This window comes from Papilio polytes, unplaced genomic scaffold, assembly GCF_000836215.1.
Source record: "Papilio polytes unplaced genomic scaffold, Ppol_1.0 DF823399.1, whole genome shotgun sequence".
NCBI lineage: Eukaryota > Metazoa > Arthropoda > Insecta > Lepidoptera > Papilionidae > Papilio > Papilio polytes.
Genome location: NW_013525805.1, coordinates 1,619,630 through 1,634,842, shown reverse-complemented (window position 1 = coordinate 1,634,842; position 15,213 = coordinate 1,619,630). Strand labels below are relative to the sequence as shown.

Genomic DNA, 15,213 nt, shown 5'->3' with positions numbered 1-15,213 from the left:
TTTCATTGGAATTAAACGAAAGTTGTAATTAATGACCTTTAGCTGTCCTACTACTGGCTGATAGAGGCTCAGATAGCTTAAAAATGACGTTACTGTCAGACGAGGTAATCCGATATTTCCATGACATATTTTACACCTTGGATTGTTATCAGACAATTTATAATTAGGTGGGACTGGCCCTAACTACAATATCAGTTTAATGAACTCATCTAAAGAACATTCTTAATACGGAGTAACATTTATCTTGACAAATTAGTGACACAATCAATGATAAATAATAGGAGTCCATTACAACTTGAAATAAGAGACCACTAAATAAACCTATTAATTAGAAATTAAGTTTTTCAAAGGAGTGAATTAATTTTAAGATCATATTTTTACTAGATAACTAGATTTGAAGAGTGAGTGTTGTTGGCGATGCAATTATCCACTTTGATACATTTTACTTTTTTAAAATTAGAATTTATATTCTTTTAAATTTTGATATTTTTGTAAATAATTTGGCATTCCTCAATAAATTCTTACAATGGTTGCTAGAGTGTTTATTTATAATTTCCCCTTTTGTATATTTTGTCAATCTTCATTTTAACTTTTTAGTTTAATTTGATTTCCCTTAATTACTTCGCGCGCTCTTCCTTCCTGCTTTTCGTTCTTTTCAAGTGTGTTTACATTTACTGTATATTATCCTGATTTATGTAGCTTATTAAAATGCTTTGTTGACGGCATTTTGTAACAAAATAATGTGAAAAGGTTCATTAATCGTGTCCAAAAGAAAGTTTAAATTTTCTTACTAAAATTCATTGCCGAGGGTTCTTAATGATATCCGTAATAAATTGCAAGGCCCTCGGATATTATGTTCCGTTTATAAAGGAATCATAAATCTGCATCAATCTTTATAATGGATTTTCAAAAATTTATCATTCAACTGATATGATTTTGGAAAGAAATCCATAGTTAAATCATCATAAGTAAATAATAACGGTTTTTCATATACTTCTTCAAATATAGACCAAATCAAAACTGATTGTATTGTGAAGTTAAATCGATGACAATCAACTAAACTTCAATGAAACTCTAGAGTAATATGAAACAAATGACTACACACTATTCAAAAATTGACCGATTTTTAAACAATGCGGCCTTTTCATTTTAGCCGTTTAGAAAAAATAAAACGTCATTAATTCTAAAACATTGAATGAATAAGATACGAAATGAGTATATTAGAGGAAGTTTGAGAGTAGTCCCAGTAGTAGCGAAAGTAAGGAGTAAAAGGTTAGCATGGTATGGGTATGTTATGAGGAGGGATGAATCGCATGTTACAAGGAGAACGTTAGTTATGAGTGTGGAAGGGTACACCGGTAGAGGTAGACCTGGAAAGAGATGGATGGATTGCGTGAAAGGTGATTTGATCAAAAAGGGAGTGACGACTGAGATGACGGAGTTATTTGGAGGACAAAAATCTGTCGCATCGACCCTACGGGAGTAGGATAAGGAGGATGATGATGATGAATTCTGAAACATTCGTCCGACTTACAAAATACACTATTTGAGGAAATTAATGAACAAAATACTTTTTATAAACCTAAAACAAAATGCATTAACCATTACCCTTTATTCGTATCGCGACAATATTACTAAGACCGTTATTTTGTTAAAAACCGAAATGATTCGTGTCCAATAATTTTGTTGAAATCACGAATTACATTATTAACACAAAAGTGGTGCAATCAAAGTATAAATCAGGGGTTGACAACATTACGATTGGTTCTGTTGGCTCGGATATAAATGTACTGTATAACACTATGAGGCTATTAAATGTAGCCTATGTCAGCCAAAAATAATGGCGAAAACATGTTTAATATAGTTAGTAGTCAATAAGTTTAGTCGGTACAAATATGTAAGGAAATTTTTCATCAATTTCATTTTTTATGGACAAGACGGACAACAGACTTTGTAAGTCTTCAATCTTGTCCTTTCGATAAAGAATCTGTTTTTAAAAAAACAGTAAGGAATGGAAAACCTTTTTCATTGTTAAATAAAAAGTATCATAGCGAAAAACAATTGGTGATTTCTGCTGAGTTTGATTACAGTAAACGTATTGATCCGCGGCCACGGCACAGACCTAGATTCTGGAACACTTAAAACAATATAAAATCAACTTTTGAGATCAGTCACGAGCATTCGTCCACGACGTCAAAATATCGATGCTATTTAAGTTATTGCACATTTTAAGTACACTTAAAATTCTAAGCACTTGTAACTTTACATCAAACCTAACTTATATTTAAACAATAGCTAAAACTGGATTTTAATACAAATGTTTCGACAGTGAAATTCTACGCTAATAGATTTTACTATAATTTTAATTAAAATTTTTTAATGAAAATGACAGAATATGCTATGATATTTCTGACCCAGATCAGTGGGCGGAAATTACGTATTTGCATTTCGCAGGTTGACTGCACACTTTTTGCAATTCTTCCACATTCGTGCATTTGCAAATATGATAGTCGGTTTTATGGTATTTTATACAAAAATTGGAGTAAACCATATGCAATGAGAAGGACCAAATTCAGCCACAGTTGTGTTAACATTGACTGTACCCAATAATTATTTTCCATAAACTCACGATGGGTTTTCACAGAAAGAATCTTACTAATATTATATGATAAATGCGAAAATTTTGATGGATAGATGCACGTTTGTCTGGGGTTGTAGCGCTAAACTGCTGAATGGATCTCGATGAAATTTGGTATAGATGTAGAGGATAGTCTGGAAGAACACATAAGCTACTTTCTTTTTCAAATTCCGTGCGGAGGGAGCCGCAGGCGAAAGCTCTCTTATAAAACATCTAAACATCCCTCTCACTTACTATAAAAACGGTGCACTTACCAGATGCTTGTCAACACAATGTTATTATTTCCTTTTACTCCCACAACGAAAGTTCCAGTCGCAGAGATCTCACCTTATCCCAGCAATTACAAAGCACTTTACACAGAGTGCAAATTTACAGAACCTATTGAAGTTTTTCTTGAATCATTTCTTACTTAAGTGATTAGGCTGTAATCAATGATTAGCTACACTGTGGCTCGCACGCACAAACGTAGGGTTCGTACTTATGTTGCGGAACGTAATTGGTTACCGGCAAGTGTAATTGCGATTGCCCCTAGCGACCTTTTATTTTATTTCTTAATATAAAAGGATTACAACGTAACAATGAAACTTACGGTATATTTAAGATGGGTTGAATTTATCTTACTAATATTATAAATGCGAAAGTTTGCATGGATAAATGGTGTTTTGGATTTATCTCCAGAATGGCTTAACGGATTTCGTTAAAATTTACTATAGTTGTAGAGCATAATATAGAACACATAGGCTACTTTTATCCTATAAAACATATTTATATGAAAATAATATTAATTTGCATTATGTAAATGCGAGTCTTGTTTGTAATTTATGTTGTTTGTATGTTTTGTATGATTATTGGTAAACTGGTTTATTGGTAAAAGTAAACAATTTTAAATATTGATTGGAAACGTTTATTTATTTTTTCTCAATAATTTAACTTAATTTACACTTAAATAAAAAACAAGGAAGACATAGGTACTAACAAACATCAACGTTTTATTTTTATATTTACATAAATTACAATACATATTTGTTTCTATACACTTGGAAGAACTCTTCACCAATTCAATTGACAGCCACACTACGCAAATTGCATTTAATTTTTGTATCTTGAGTAGTCATTTTATTTTTAAAAGTATATCATTGTCACAATAAGGGCCGACATACACTGCATCTAGTAGTCAGTACCGATAATCGATATAAAAAGCCGTTCTTACACTAAGAACCCGACTACTTGAAACATACCGTATATGTTAAAATATTACCTTTCAAAATAATATACTTAAAGGTATTAAATATGGCTTCAATATTTAAATAAAATAAAATTTTACACTTAATTAAGAACATGACTTGGTCTCCGTCGCGCTACTGGAAGACTGTAAGCAACGATTGTAATAGTGGGCTTCTACTGCCGAAAACAAAAATACCGTCATGTTTATTGCGAGAAAAGAGAATGCATTTTAACAAAATTGTATCGGCCGTAGAATCCCACAGTAATATGGCAAGTAAAATAAAAATTTACAATTAAAAATCATTAAAATAATTTATGTTAAACGATTGGAATGATCTCTTTACAAAATATTTACACGATATAACAGAAACAACGAGTTAACGCTAAAATATTTACAATATTTGCATTAATAGTGCGTCTCTATCACTACATGTAGGCACATAAAACTGCAATTGATAAATATTTAAATGTAAAAAAAAATGTTTGAAGGAAATCTTGCTTTCAAATAAACATAAGCCCATTTACAACGCAAGTAACAGGACATAGCTCAGGAAATATCAGTTAATATAAAATTATTCCACTTTACTAATTTTACGTATATTGTACAGTCAGCTTCATAAATATGCAATCATTACAAAGCTGTAGAAACTTATGTATGAATTCGGTTTAAAAATATTCATCCAAGAATCCGTTCGTATGCTTCCGGTTAACAACACTTTTTGAAACCGAAGGATTAACGAATTTCTGAAATTTTTTATAAATACATTTTGCAACTGACTGTACATGCTTTGTTATAATTATTTGTTTGTAAACATGTTATTGTATTCCAGAAACGCCTTTCAAGCTAAGCAATAAACACGGATAGAAAATTCTCTATCACTATTTCGTTGTTTTTTATAAGCATTAATTTGTACTAAACAGGTAATGAGCAACGAATTATAACAATACCCTACCCCCTCAGACAAAGTGACTTGATTATGATTTAAAAATCAAATGTATAAAACTGACAATAACTGTCGAAAAGTCATGTTATTTCCATACATTTTTAACACATCCTATCGATTCTACTTGCGGTAGTTATAATCGAAATTCAATTCGATGTCAAAGTCAATTCGATTAGCGATATCACTTGTAGAATTGTCAAAATGTGAGGGACTAAATACATGCCAAGATGTGCCGTACCAAACATTGCTAATTTCAACATTTTCATAAGCTTTTTCCTTATTCAAATGTTACTTTGTCTTTGGGATATCGGATGCTTGTGTAATTTTTAAAAACGAATGCACGATTTAAGTACCTCGTAGGATAATATTGTTATTGTTTATAAATGCGTAATTGTAAATTCAGTCCTTATCACCTACGAACCTATAGGTATCTAGTGTGGGCTCAGGTAAGCAGTACCCGTGGTAGGTACGGATGTCCTCGGCGGCGTACGTGACCCCAGGGAGCACGCCTGGTTCCGTGTGGTGGCGGGGGCACGTGTGCTCGCGGGGGCACTGGCAGATCGTACTGGCGTTCACCTCGTCGATCTGCTCGTGTCGCCGACGTACACTGAACAACTTGCAAGGCTCTTTCCTCGAACACCGCAATCTCTGTAATTTTGAAATGTAAAAATTAGCATCATTCAATTAGGTACATATAGATAAAGATAAAATTATTTTCAAATTACATCAATCTTTTTTTTTTTCAAAGTACCATTAAAATTTAGTTTACATCGGAAAAAAGTACTTTCGTAGTTTTAAAACATGCTTTAAATTTCTAGTCCATTAACTTTCATAATTAATTAAAACCTTACTAGAAAAAATCTTAGCCATTTACGCCATTTTAAGAGGTCAAAGGTCTTGTAAACTTTTTAGCGGAACTTATTTAAACGTGATAGATAATGAGGTTATTGTCGTGGATCATAAATCTAACGGTGCCTACTTGACCTCCCAACTTTGATTTACTTAGGAACACTTAGATTGTTATAAACATGCCTCATAAGTTATTTTTTAATACAACACAATCTTTTTTACAGTGGTATTATGATGCAAGTCGAATATTTTACCAAGGAAATAAAAATAGCGCCATCTTTTGGTAGGTAATGAGATACTTACGCTTAGCGGCGAGCACGCGAATTGATATTGATTTCCAAGTTCTCCGCTAGCTGTCGTGTAAGAGAGTTTCTTGAGCAAATACGTCATAGAGGCTTTCGGGCAGTGACAATTGACGATCTGCTGCGTTGCGTTGGTGTCAGGGAAAGAGTATATCGTCCAGGCAGCGTCTTTGAAATATCTGCATTTTGGCAATCTCTTGATTGGCTCACACGTCTTGTATAGTGTCGTTTTGTCCGATAATGTATGGTTATCATCTGCTGACAGCTCACTGGAAATAGAAACATACATCGATTAAATTTTAAACATATCAAACTGTCCTGTCCTTACAAAACACATTTGTCTCTCTTTCTATATTTTGTACTTGTTTCGGTTTAAACTCACGTTAAAAATAAGTTGATTTAGTCGCCGGATGTCGTAGTAAGCATAGATAGAAAGTAATAAGTGATACTTCAGTCACTTTTACTATGTACCTATACATTCAAAAACAAAAGCTTATTATTGTAACTGCTCGTCCGAGGACACATATTCATAGAACTTTGTTATCTTGTTTTTAGATTAAAGCTTTATGGTTCTACGAATGATCGTGTTTGTTGACTTGATCGCAATTGTTATCTACGAAGTAAAATAAGTGCTTGATATAAATAGTTCATATAATAAAATTCTTTAAACGATAAATTATTTTACTCTAAAAGTACTTTGATTTCAAGTAACTTAGTGTTTGATAACTAGATACAGCTTTTTGTGATCATACTTATTGTGATTGGCCTGTCCCTTCGAAGGAAGGATCGAGACAATGTGCACTACCAATCTATATTATATTGATGTTATTATATCATCAATTGATTTTATAGTATATTTATTTACCTGGAACAAGGCTTGTGTCCTAAACACCGACATTTCCTCTCAATCCACGGCTGTGCGGCGTCGTACAGGTCGGCCTTACTGCACACCTGCCGCGCTCGGCACTCCGGCAGATCCTCCTCTGACATCTGTAACACAAATAAATACAATAAATACAACATCCTACACATCTTTTCATCGTTTAATGATCGCAACTGAATGAACAATTGCCAAATTTGTTTGATGAAATCGTTTAAAAAAACTTTTAAGGTAGATGGTTACTTTAAGTTGCATTCTATCAAGTAATTAAGAGACTAATTTGATGAAACTGTGTGTTTGGTAATAATTTAAATAAACAGTCATATGATGTATTTAGCACAAAACTAAATTATAATGAAGTAAAAAAGAGGTTTAATTTGGCGCCAACACTACATTATCTTATTAAACTAATTTATTGAAAAATGTTAAATTATCAACTCAATGACCTCACAAGTTAATAAACATGACAAAAAACAATTAATTGCATGTATATTACGAGGAACTTCCCGCAAGTGTTGGCTTGCATTCAAAATCGATTTCTATTACAATTCAGCTCGCATCGATGTATACATTGAACGATTCTTGATTCGCTGCAGCAGTAAAATTTTACATGCGCACTGATAGTAACAGAGTAAATTGTAAAACGCACTTGCCCGTGGGAATATTTCTACTCTCGATCAATACAACACAAACATAATATAAATCTTAACAAGGAGACTTCCGAAAGGGACTTAAACACGGATATAGGAACATGTGCGTTTACAATCCATTGATGTTTTTTTTTCAAAGAGAGCATCGGTTGTACTTCCGACCGGAAGACGCGCCATTTGGCAACCTGCTAACTGTGAGAACAGTTTTTCTGCCACATTCCGTTGCTAGGGTCAGTGCCAGATGTTTTGTTACGGTGTACACTTTGATTTGTTGAATAAAGATGATTATAAATTCATATTCAGAACTTAGAGTAAGTTAATAAAATGCTAGGTTTAAATATAAGTTTATTTACATTTAGTAATAAACATAGGCTATGTTACTAAGTGATAATGTAGCTTTCTAGTGGCCAAAGAATTTTTGTAAACAATCTAGTTGTTTTGAGTTTATTCATTAAAAAATGTACAATCTTTACTCTTAAATGTTTTAATATAGATGAGAAGAAATTACACCTTGAAATATCAAATGTAATTTACCGTTTTGTTAATTGTATAGGTACATACATATGATGTATGTTAAAAAATATACAACACAAAGAAGATATAATATAAGAGTCAAATATTCGTGTATTTCTGATAGTTTTTAGGGATTCTATTAGATTTGGATTCTAAAAACCTCAATAGTATGAACACTAAAGTTTTTTTCTTTGTTCCGGATATACTTCCTGTTGTTTGTTGTTGTACATTTCATAGAATCCATCTCCAGCGGTGCTTTAGGCGGACGGATATAGACCTTTTGTGTTGTAGACAAATAGACCCGACTAGTTGTCATTTAGAGTGGATGTTAATTTTGTTTGTAAAGTTTTCTTCTAATTGTGGCTTACATAAAAACATATCTTGACTTTGTATTATTTTTTTTTAATATTTATTTTTGATTGAACAACTCGTATTTACAACTTTTAGCACAATGCCAATTAAATATTTAAAAGTCGTCCGAGGACGTTGAGGTTGTAAGTTTTTGAAAGGTCCAAGATTGCGTCGATAGCCGGGGGCGACATTATTAAAGGATTTCATATGCGTCCTTTTCTGAAATGGAAAGGGACGGATGATTTGTAAAGCGGTATTTCAGTAGAGTGCAAGTAAGATGGTGGATGATGTGAGGGCGGGGGCGGGGAAGTGGGGAGATCGGGCTGCATCCGGCGTGGACAGGTGGCGGCGCGGGCGCACGCTCCTTGCCTCGCCTCGCCACCGCACCCACTAATCAAATAATTTGTTATTCGTGCGCCTGGCTGACCTTACACAACCTTCTCAAAGCGGCCTATTCATATCCCACGCCAGCCTAAGGTCATGCGATAACGCTTTAAAAAAGAAACCCAAGGCGCGATTTAAACATGTTACTGGTCAAACATTACCTTAATTTTACATTGTTGAATGAGATGGTAAATTGCTTTAAACGATTAGCAAATATCTAAAACTCCTTCCTAAATAGAATAGCAAAAAATCATCAGCGATGATCTATAATCGAGACATCATCCTGTATATTTAAATCTTACTTTCTAATTAAATATTATAAATGCGGAAGTTTAGATGGATGGTTGGATTGTTAAAGTTTGTAGCCTATACTGCTGAACGGACCTCGATTAAATTTGGCATATATGTAGAACATAGTCTGGAAGAACACATAGACAACTCACTATTATTTTTTCTTAATTTCACGCGAACGGAGTCGCGTAAGTACTAGTAATTAATATATATGTTATTTTAGAACTGATGTGCCAGCAAGATATATTGCTGCTTGACTAAGAAATAAAACACTGCCCTACCATTAACCAAGCATTTCAAAACGCGTCTATTTACGTGTCCAATTTCTACAACTTCCTGTTTATAACTTAGCTATAATACAGCGGTATTGTCGTTTATTATCTGTAATTTTATTTCATATTTTATCTCTAATTTTTATATATTTTTATATTTGTAATACATGTTATAAAACGTATTTGTAAATATTTATTTTTTACTAAGATCGAGTCCAATTTAATCTGGATAAGTGTCTATCTTGCTTCTTACTTAATATTACAAATGCTAAAGTTTAGATAGATGGATGTTTGTAAGAGTGTATAGTCTAAAATGCTAAACTGATATCGATGAAATTTTGCATAGATGTAGCGGACAGTCTGGAAGAGTGCAAAGGTAAATTAGTTTTTTTTTACACGCGGAGTCGCGGTCGAAAGTTAGAAGGTTATAAATCATATTTTTAAAGATTAAAAGTAGTTTATTTATTCTCAATAAACGTTACGTTTGTTGAGTTCGATTATTTAAATGTTAGGAAAACAAAAGAAGTATGTAATTGCTTTAAATAATTAGAATCAAAGTGAGTTGTGCGCGGGGTGCGGAGTGCGGGGTGCGCGGCGCGGGGTGTGCCGACCGGATGTGGACTGGCTCACAGGAACACAGGTAGCCGAGAACAAATTACAAATATACGTAATATCTTATCGCCGGAGGCTGCATGTTATTTATTACACCGTAATTATAAGTTACGCCCGAAGCACGGCTCTTGTTTTTTCAACGTTTTGTTTCGACTTTTTCTTCTTGATACATAAATGTATCTATGCTAAGTTTTTAATATTGGGTCATTAGTGATCCTCAATTTGTATTAAAATATTCTTATTCCTCAATTGTTCTTACTGTTTTATTAATAAAGTTTTTAATAATTAAGTTACCATGGTAATTAAGTACTAAGCGTTAGCACGGATGTACTCGTAAGTTGTCTCATATAAAAGATTTCAACGCTGTCAACGTCTAAGCCGAGAAACAATGTTGTTACTTACCGTTGTTTTTATGAGTTTTTAAACTTTTTTGTTTATCCTGTTATTTAGTTCAATCAACTTAGATTTATGTATTTTTTTATTTACGTTAAGATATATGAAAACTTTTTTTAAACCATATATGAATTTTGTACCACTCCTACGGTGTTTTTAAAGTTTAGTAACGATTATTTTACTAACAACAAAATGTTTACATTTTATTAAGAAGGCATAATATACAATTAGACATCGCGAAGTACATGTTAGGGCCATATAAATGTAAGTGCGTATTAAATACTCGTCTCCTTTGTAACTGCAGTCATCCGGGGCCCTATTCAAGTCGCACGTGGCTCGCTTGAGACGGATGCTGGCCCCCAATTCTATTGCCAACATAATTCAAATATCGAAGACTCGACTACTCATATGCTTTTGTTTTTGATCATCCGTTTATCATATATAATTTATTTGTAAAACTAGCAGTCGCTCGTGAATTACAAAAAAAGTATTCTAAAAAATTTTCGTTATTAGCTCTCCTTGAAAATCAGTCCCACTGAATATTGCGAACATACTTAGAACAGACAGACAGACAAACATTCAAAAATTAGCTTTTTCGTTATGTCCAATGTAAATACGTGAAGTTCACAACGTTTTTTATTAACGTTATTATAAGAGAAATTTAAAATATTACTACCGTGATTGATATTAACTGATTACACATTGTTAATTCAATAAAACTCTTTGGCAAAACCTTTGAATAATTCTAACTTCGTAGATTGTATTGGCACTAGTTTGTTTCAAATGCTAAGTAAAGTTGTCTTTTTGTTTTATTCAACAGTTTAAAACTGCTCTGGATTATTGTGTTGAAAATATATATTTTATTGTGTGCGTTGGGTGCATAATTAATTTGTAAACATTTCAAATGAAATTATATAGTGTGTAAACGATTGGTACTTACGAGACTATGTTTTTTACTTGTAACACTTATAACCGATTTTTTTAAACTAAATAAATAAACATCGGTACACATTTAGAAAAAAAAATACATAATATCGATTTAGATTTGCAATAAACTGTAGTTGCGCGTTAACTTTGACGCTCAGCTCCCCCAGTCCATCTTTAATGACTTCAATGAGACCGGATTGAATAATGACATGACCTCAACACTACTCTGCACACCTATCGCGATATACATTAATCAAAAAAGGTTAGTATATGAAAATGACAATCGTGAAAACTAACGAAAACAGACGCAATAAGAATTCAAACAGATTTATTATTCTCTACTAGCTGTTAGATGGTATTGAATACTGCCGTAAATCTTTAAGAATTATTTAATAAATCGTTCTATTATCAAAACATTAACGAAAATTAGTGTATATCCCTTAAAGTATGGATGGATTGTGTGAAAGAGGATATGCTTAAGAAAGGATTGGATTCAGATATGACGGCAGATACGACAGATGTATGGAAGAGCAGCACATACTGTGCCGACCCTCCATAAGGGATAAGGGCAAGTGGATGATGAGTGTATATCCCTTTACAATCCATAGCATTTACTTTAGGACTATTTGCAGAATCTGACATTAAAAAAACATTTCGTTAGTATATTTTTCAATAAACATACGTTCTTGTTTGATCCTTATATAGGAGTTAAATAAAAAAAATAATGGCATTGCTCTTCTAGATTATGTTCTACATCTATGTTAGATTTCAACAAGATTCTTTGAACAGTGCTGGCATATTTTAACAAACATCCATCTTAACTTTCGCATTTATGATTAGATCACTGTTATTAACATTATACTTTACTAGCTTTCGCCCGCGACTCCGTCCGTGAGGAATTAAAGTGAGCCAAAATGAGTAGTCTGTGTGTTCTTCAAGACTATCCTCTACATCTATGACAAATTCTAACAAACATCCATCTAAAGTTTCGCATTTATAATATTAGTAAGATATAGAGTTTAAAGTGCCGTTTAAATTATTATTTATAAATTAGTTAATTAAAATCCATGTTTACTTAATAAGTGGTGTTAATCGTTGTGCATTGGACATACGACTCCCGTTACGTCCGCCGCGGACGTAGGTATCCGTTCCTACCTTCCTATCGGATATTTACACTACATTAATACAACTCACATTTTACTTTCGCCGGCAAACTCCGGTCATGTTTTCTTTAATTTATACAAGACTTGTCATGTCATTATAAAATAAACACCTAAAAATAATCTCTAAACAACTAATTAAAACGCTACGGTAACAGCTATTAAATGAATTGGTTTGCTAACCAAGAGACAGACGGAATTAAAAATCAAATAGCTTCAGAGTTAGTCGCATAATATTATTGAGAGTTTTAGTTAATTTGAACAAGATTTCAGTTGGCCAGTATTTTGACCGTTATTTTAACTAACGTATACAAATAGTTAGGATTTAGGAAGTGATTTGTAAAATATGATAGGCAAATTGCAAGTCTATTATTCTATTGAGCTATATTTGACCCTGACTACAATAAATTCATCAATCATTTGAATGTATTTATACAAAGTGGCAGTTGTTTCCGACATGTAATTCAAAAATATTGTTTAAAATCCTGTTACCTATCATCTCATCATCTCCCCTGCCTTACCCTACTCCCGTAAGGTCGGCACACCGGCTTTTCGACTTCCAAAAACTCTATCATCCGTCATCTCAATCATCACTCCCTTCTTGATCATGTCTCCTTTCACGCAATCCATCCATCTCTTTCTAGGTCTACCTCTACCGGTGGACCCCTCCACATTCTTAACTAACGTTCTTCTTGTTACATGCGATTCATTCCTTCTCATAAGTAAGTCATACCGTTAAGTTAAAAATAGTTAAATAAAACAACAAGTTTTATAAATAAATCTAAATCTAAAGTTAAATAAAACGTTTTTTTTAAGCAAATAATACGGATCGGGAGCGAGAGCGGGGCTCGGCCGTAAGTCATCGAAGTTGTCAAGATAAGAAAGAGTGAATGAACACCTGCCGCTACCGGAGTTACACATGCCTACGCGGCCGCTTACAACACCGACTTTATAATGCCGTATTTAATCATACACAACTCAGCTTACGAATTACGATTCTATAGATAAAGTGTGAAAGCCCTTTTTCCATTGTAACGGATGGCTAAAAATAAAATATGTTTATACGTTATTACGTTTTACGGTTGTAGTGATTATCTTCAAATCGACAAAGAAATGTAACGTTGACATGCTTTATTTATAAAAAAACGTAGAAATTACTACGTTTGATAGGAACTTTGTCAAAGTATGGTTACATTTTTCCTGTTTGTATATGCAGTGGTAAAGGTTCATGTTACGAATTTGACGGTTAGCCCTTTTTATCTTCAATTTATAATTTCTTTAATTTACTATTATTAAATTGCTTCTAGTCTTAGTCTAAATAATTTCGCGGTCAATAATGATTACTTATATTCATTTGATCTAAGATATATGTATAAATAGGCAAATATAAATATTGTCTTTTAAAAATGCATAATTACATACATAATTTTAAAGCAGTACAATGTTAAACTAACAAACCGAAACAATTTCTCATAGCGCAATCATGTTTGTTAGCGACTTTAAGAGAAACCTCTTATGCTAAAACCTAGATATTTTAATGTTTTATGGTACGGAATTAGAAACGTATTATCTTGACATAAATAGTGACGAATTACTTATAATAATAAGTCACTTCAACTACAACACATTTTGGCGCCAAAAAATATTAAGGAAAAATCAGATTTTTCCTAAATGACTCAAAAACAATTTATGCCTGAAGGAAATCCCTTAAATAACTGTCGTATAAGTTACATTATGCAGAAATCTAGTTATCGCTTAATAACTAAATAAGTTATAGTAATAAAAACTTACCCCAATCTGATATAATATCTTGAGTCCGCTTTTCGCTTGCATCGCGGTTCTCCTGTGCGGCAGAAGAGGCAGTTTGTCCGGCCTTTTTAGATGTATTTCACCCGAAGGCCTGAACGCCTCTAAGGGCGTCCGGATCACTCCTCGTACGACACCGAGGACAGTCGCCATCAGGAGTGTGGCTAACACTTGCATCACTAACGCACTGGTGTACTGTTGGTGGTGAATCGTGTTGGTGTTGCCGAGTTGGTCGTTGAGTCGTGTTGCGCGGTATGTGTATTGGTGCGCGGGTCGTGTCGTGTGCTCGGGCAAGCTCGTACTGGCGACGGGCCGCGGGCGCGCCGGACCAGGTACGACTTGGCCTACGCGCTCGGTATAACCACCTCGGACTGCGATCGAGACGTCTTGGTACTTTAAGGAATTTTTTATTTTTTTATATTTATTTCAGAATTGAGGGGAAAAGTTTTTTTTTACAAAAGTTATTTTTAAAATAGATAATGCTTTATGGCTGTAATAAACTATGATGTTATTGCGTGTAAGATTAAAAACTTGAGACGTTTTATTTAGAGTACAGTAGAAATACATTGAAAGTACAATTTTATGAATAGTCATATTAAATTATAAACTAAACAATCAAATATTTATTTACATGTTTCCGCGCTTTGTCTGCTCATAGAATATTGGTAATTAATTTAGCATTCTTGTTTAACTACACTTGTAGTAATTGGTGACTTTTTTGTTAAATATTATATCGTAACATAACTAGAATACAAATTATAGTTTTTTGCATATCAAAATGAATATAAGAATAAAAGTATATTCCATAACGGTTTTTAAGTTTAAATATTAGTAACACATTGTGAGTATCAAGATGATTAAGTAACACTCGGGTTGACTTCCTACCGATGGTGTTTTTTACACAATCTTGTTGCTCCGGTGTAAAGCTGCGCGCACAAGTTGCGCTAACTGCGATAAAATAGATTAAATTGAAAATGACTTAAACAAGGTCAATTCATAGAATACAAAAAAAAATTG

At 33.2% G+C, this 15,213-nt stretch overlaps 2 protein-coding genes across 2 annotated transcripts in view; one reads left to right on the top strand and one right to left on the bottom strand.

The window, feature by feature from the left end:
- LOC106104842 (elongation factor Tu GTP-binding domain-containing protein 1) overlaps nucleotides 1–15,213 on the top strand; it is a 65,218-nt gene that overhangs the window by 43,381 nt on the left and 6,624 nt on the right. The gene's annotated exons all lie outside the window — the stretch shown is intronic.
- On the bottom strand, nucleotides 4,797–14,522 carry LOC106104844 (protein giant-lens). The gene is made up of 4 exons (XM_013285019.1): nucleotides 14,182–14,522; nucleotides 6,823–6,947; nucleotides 5,959–6,226; nucleotides 4,797–5,454 (listed from the first exon to the last, which is right to left on the bottom strand). The coding sequence occupies exons 1-4, from the start codon at nucleotides 14,371–14,373 to the stop codon at nucleotides 5,206–5,208; spliced, it is 834 nt and encodes a 277-aa protein (XP_013140473.1). The 5' UTR covers nucleotides 14,374–14,522; the 3' UTR covers nucleotides 4,797–5,205.

Coding starts and splice junctions, on each gene's coding strand:
- LOC106104844 (XM_013285019.1), bottom strand. CDS start 14,373: ATGCAAGTGTTAGCCACACTCCTGATGGCGACTGTCCTCGGTGTCGTA. Junction 6,227..6,822: donor GGACACAAGCCTTGTTCCAG/GTAAATAAATAT, acceptor TTCTATTTCCAG/TGAGCTGTCAGCAGATGATA. Junction 5,455..5,958: donor TCGCGTGCTCGCCGCTAAGC/GTAAGTATCTCA, acceptor TCAAAATTACAG/AGATTGCGGTGTTCGAGGAA.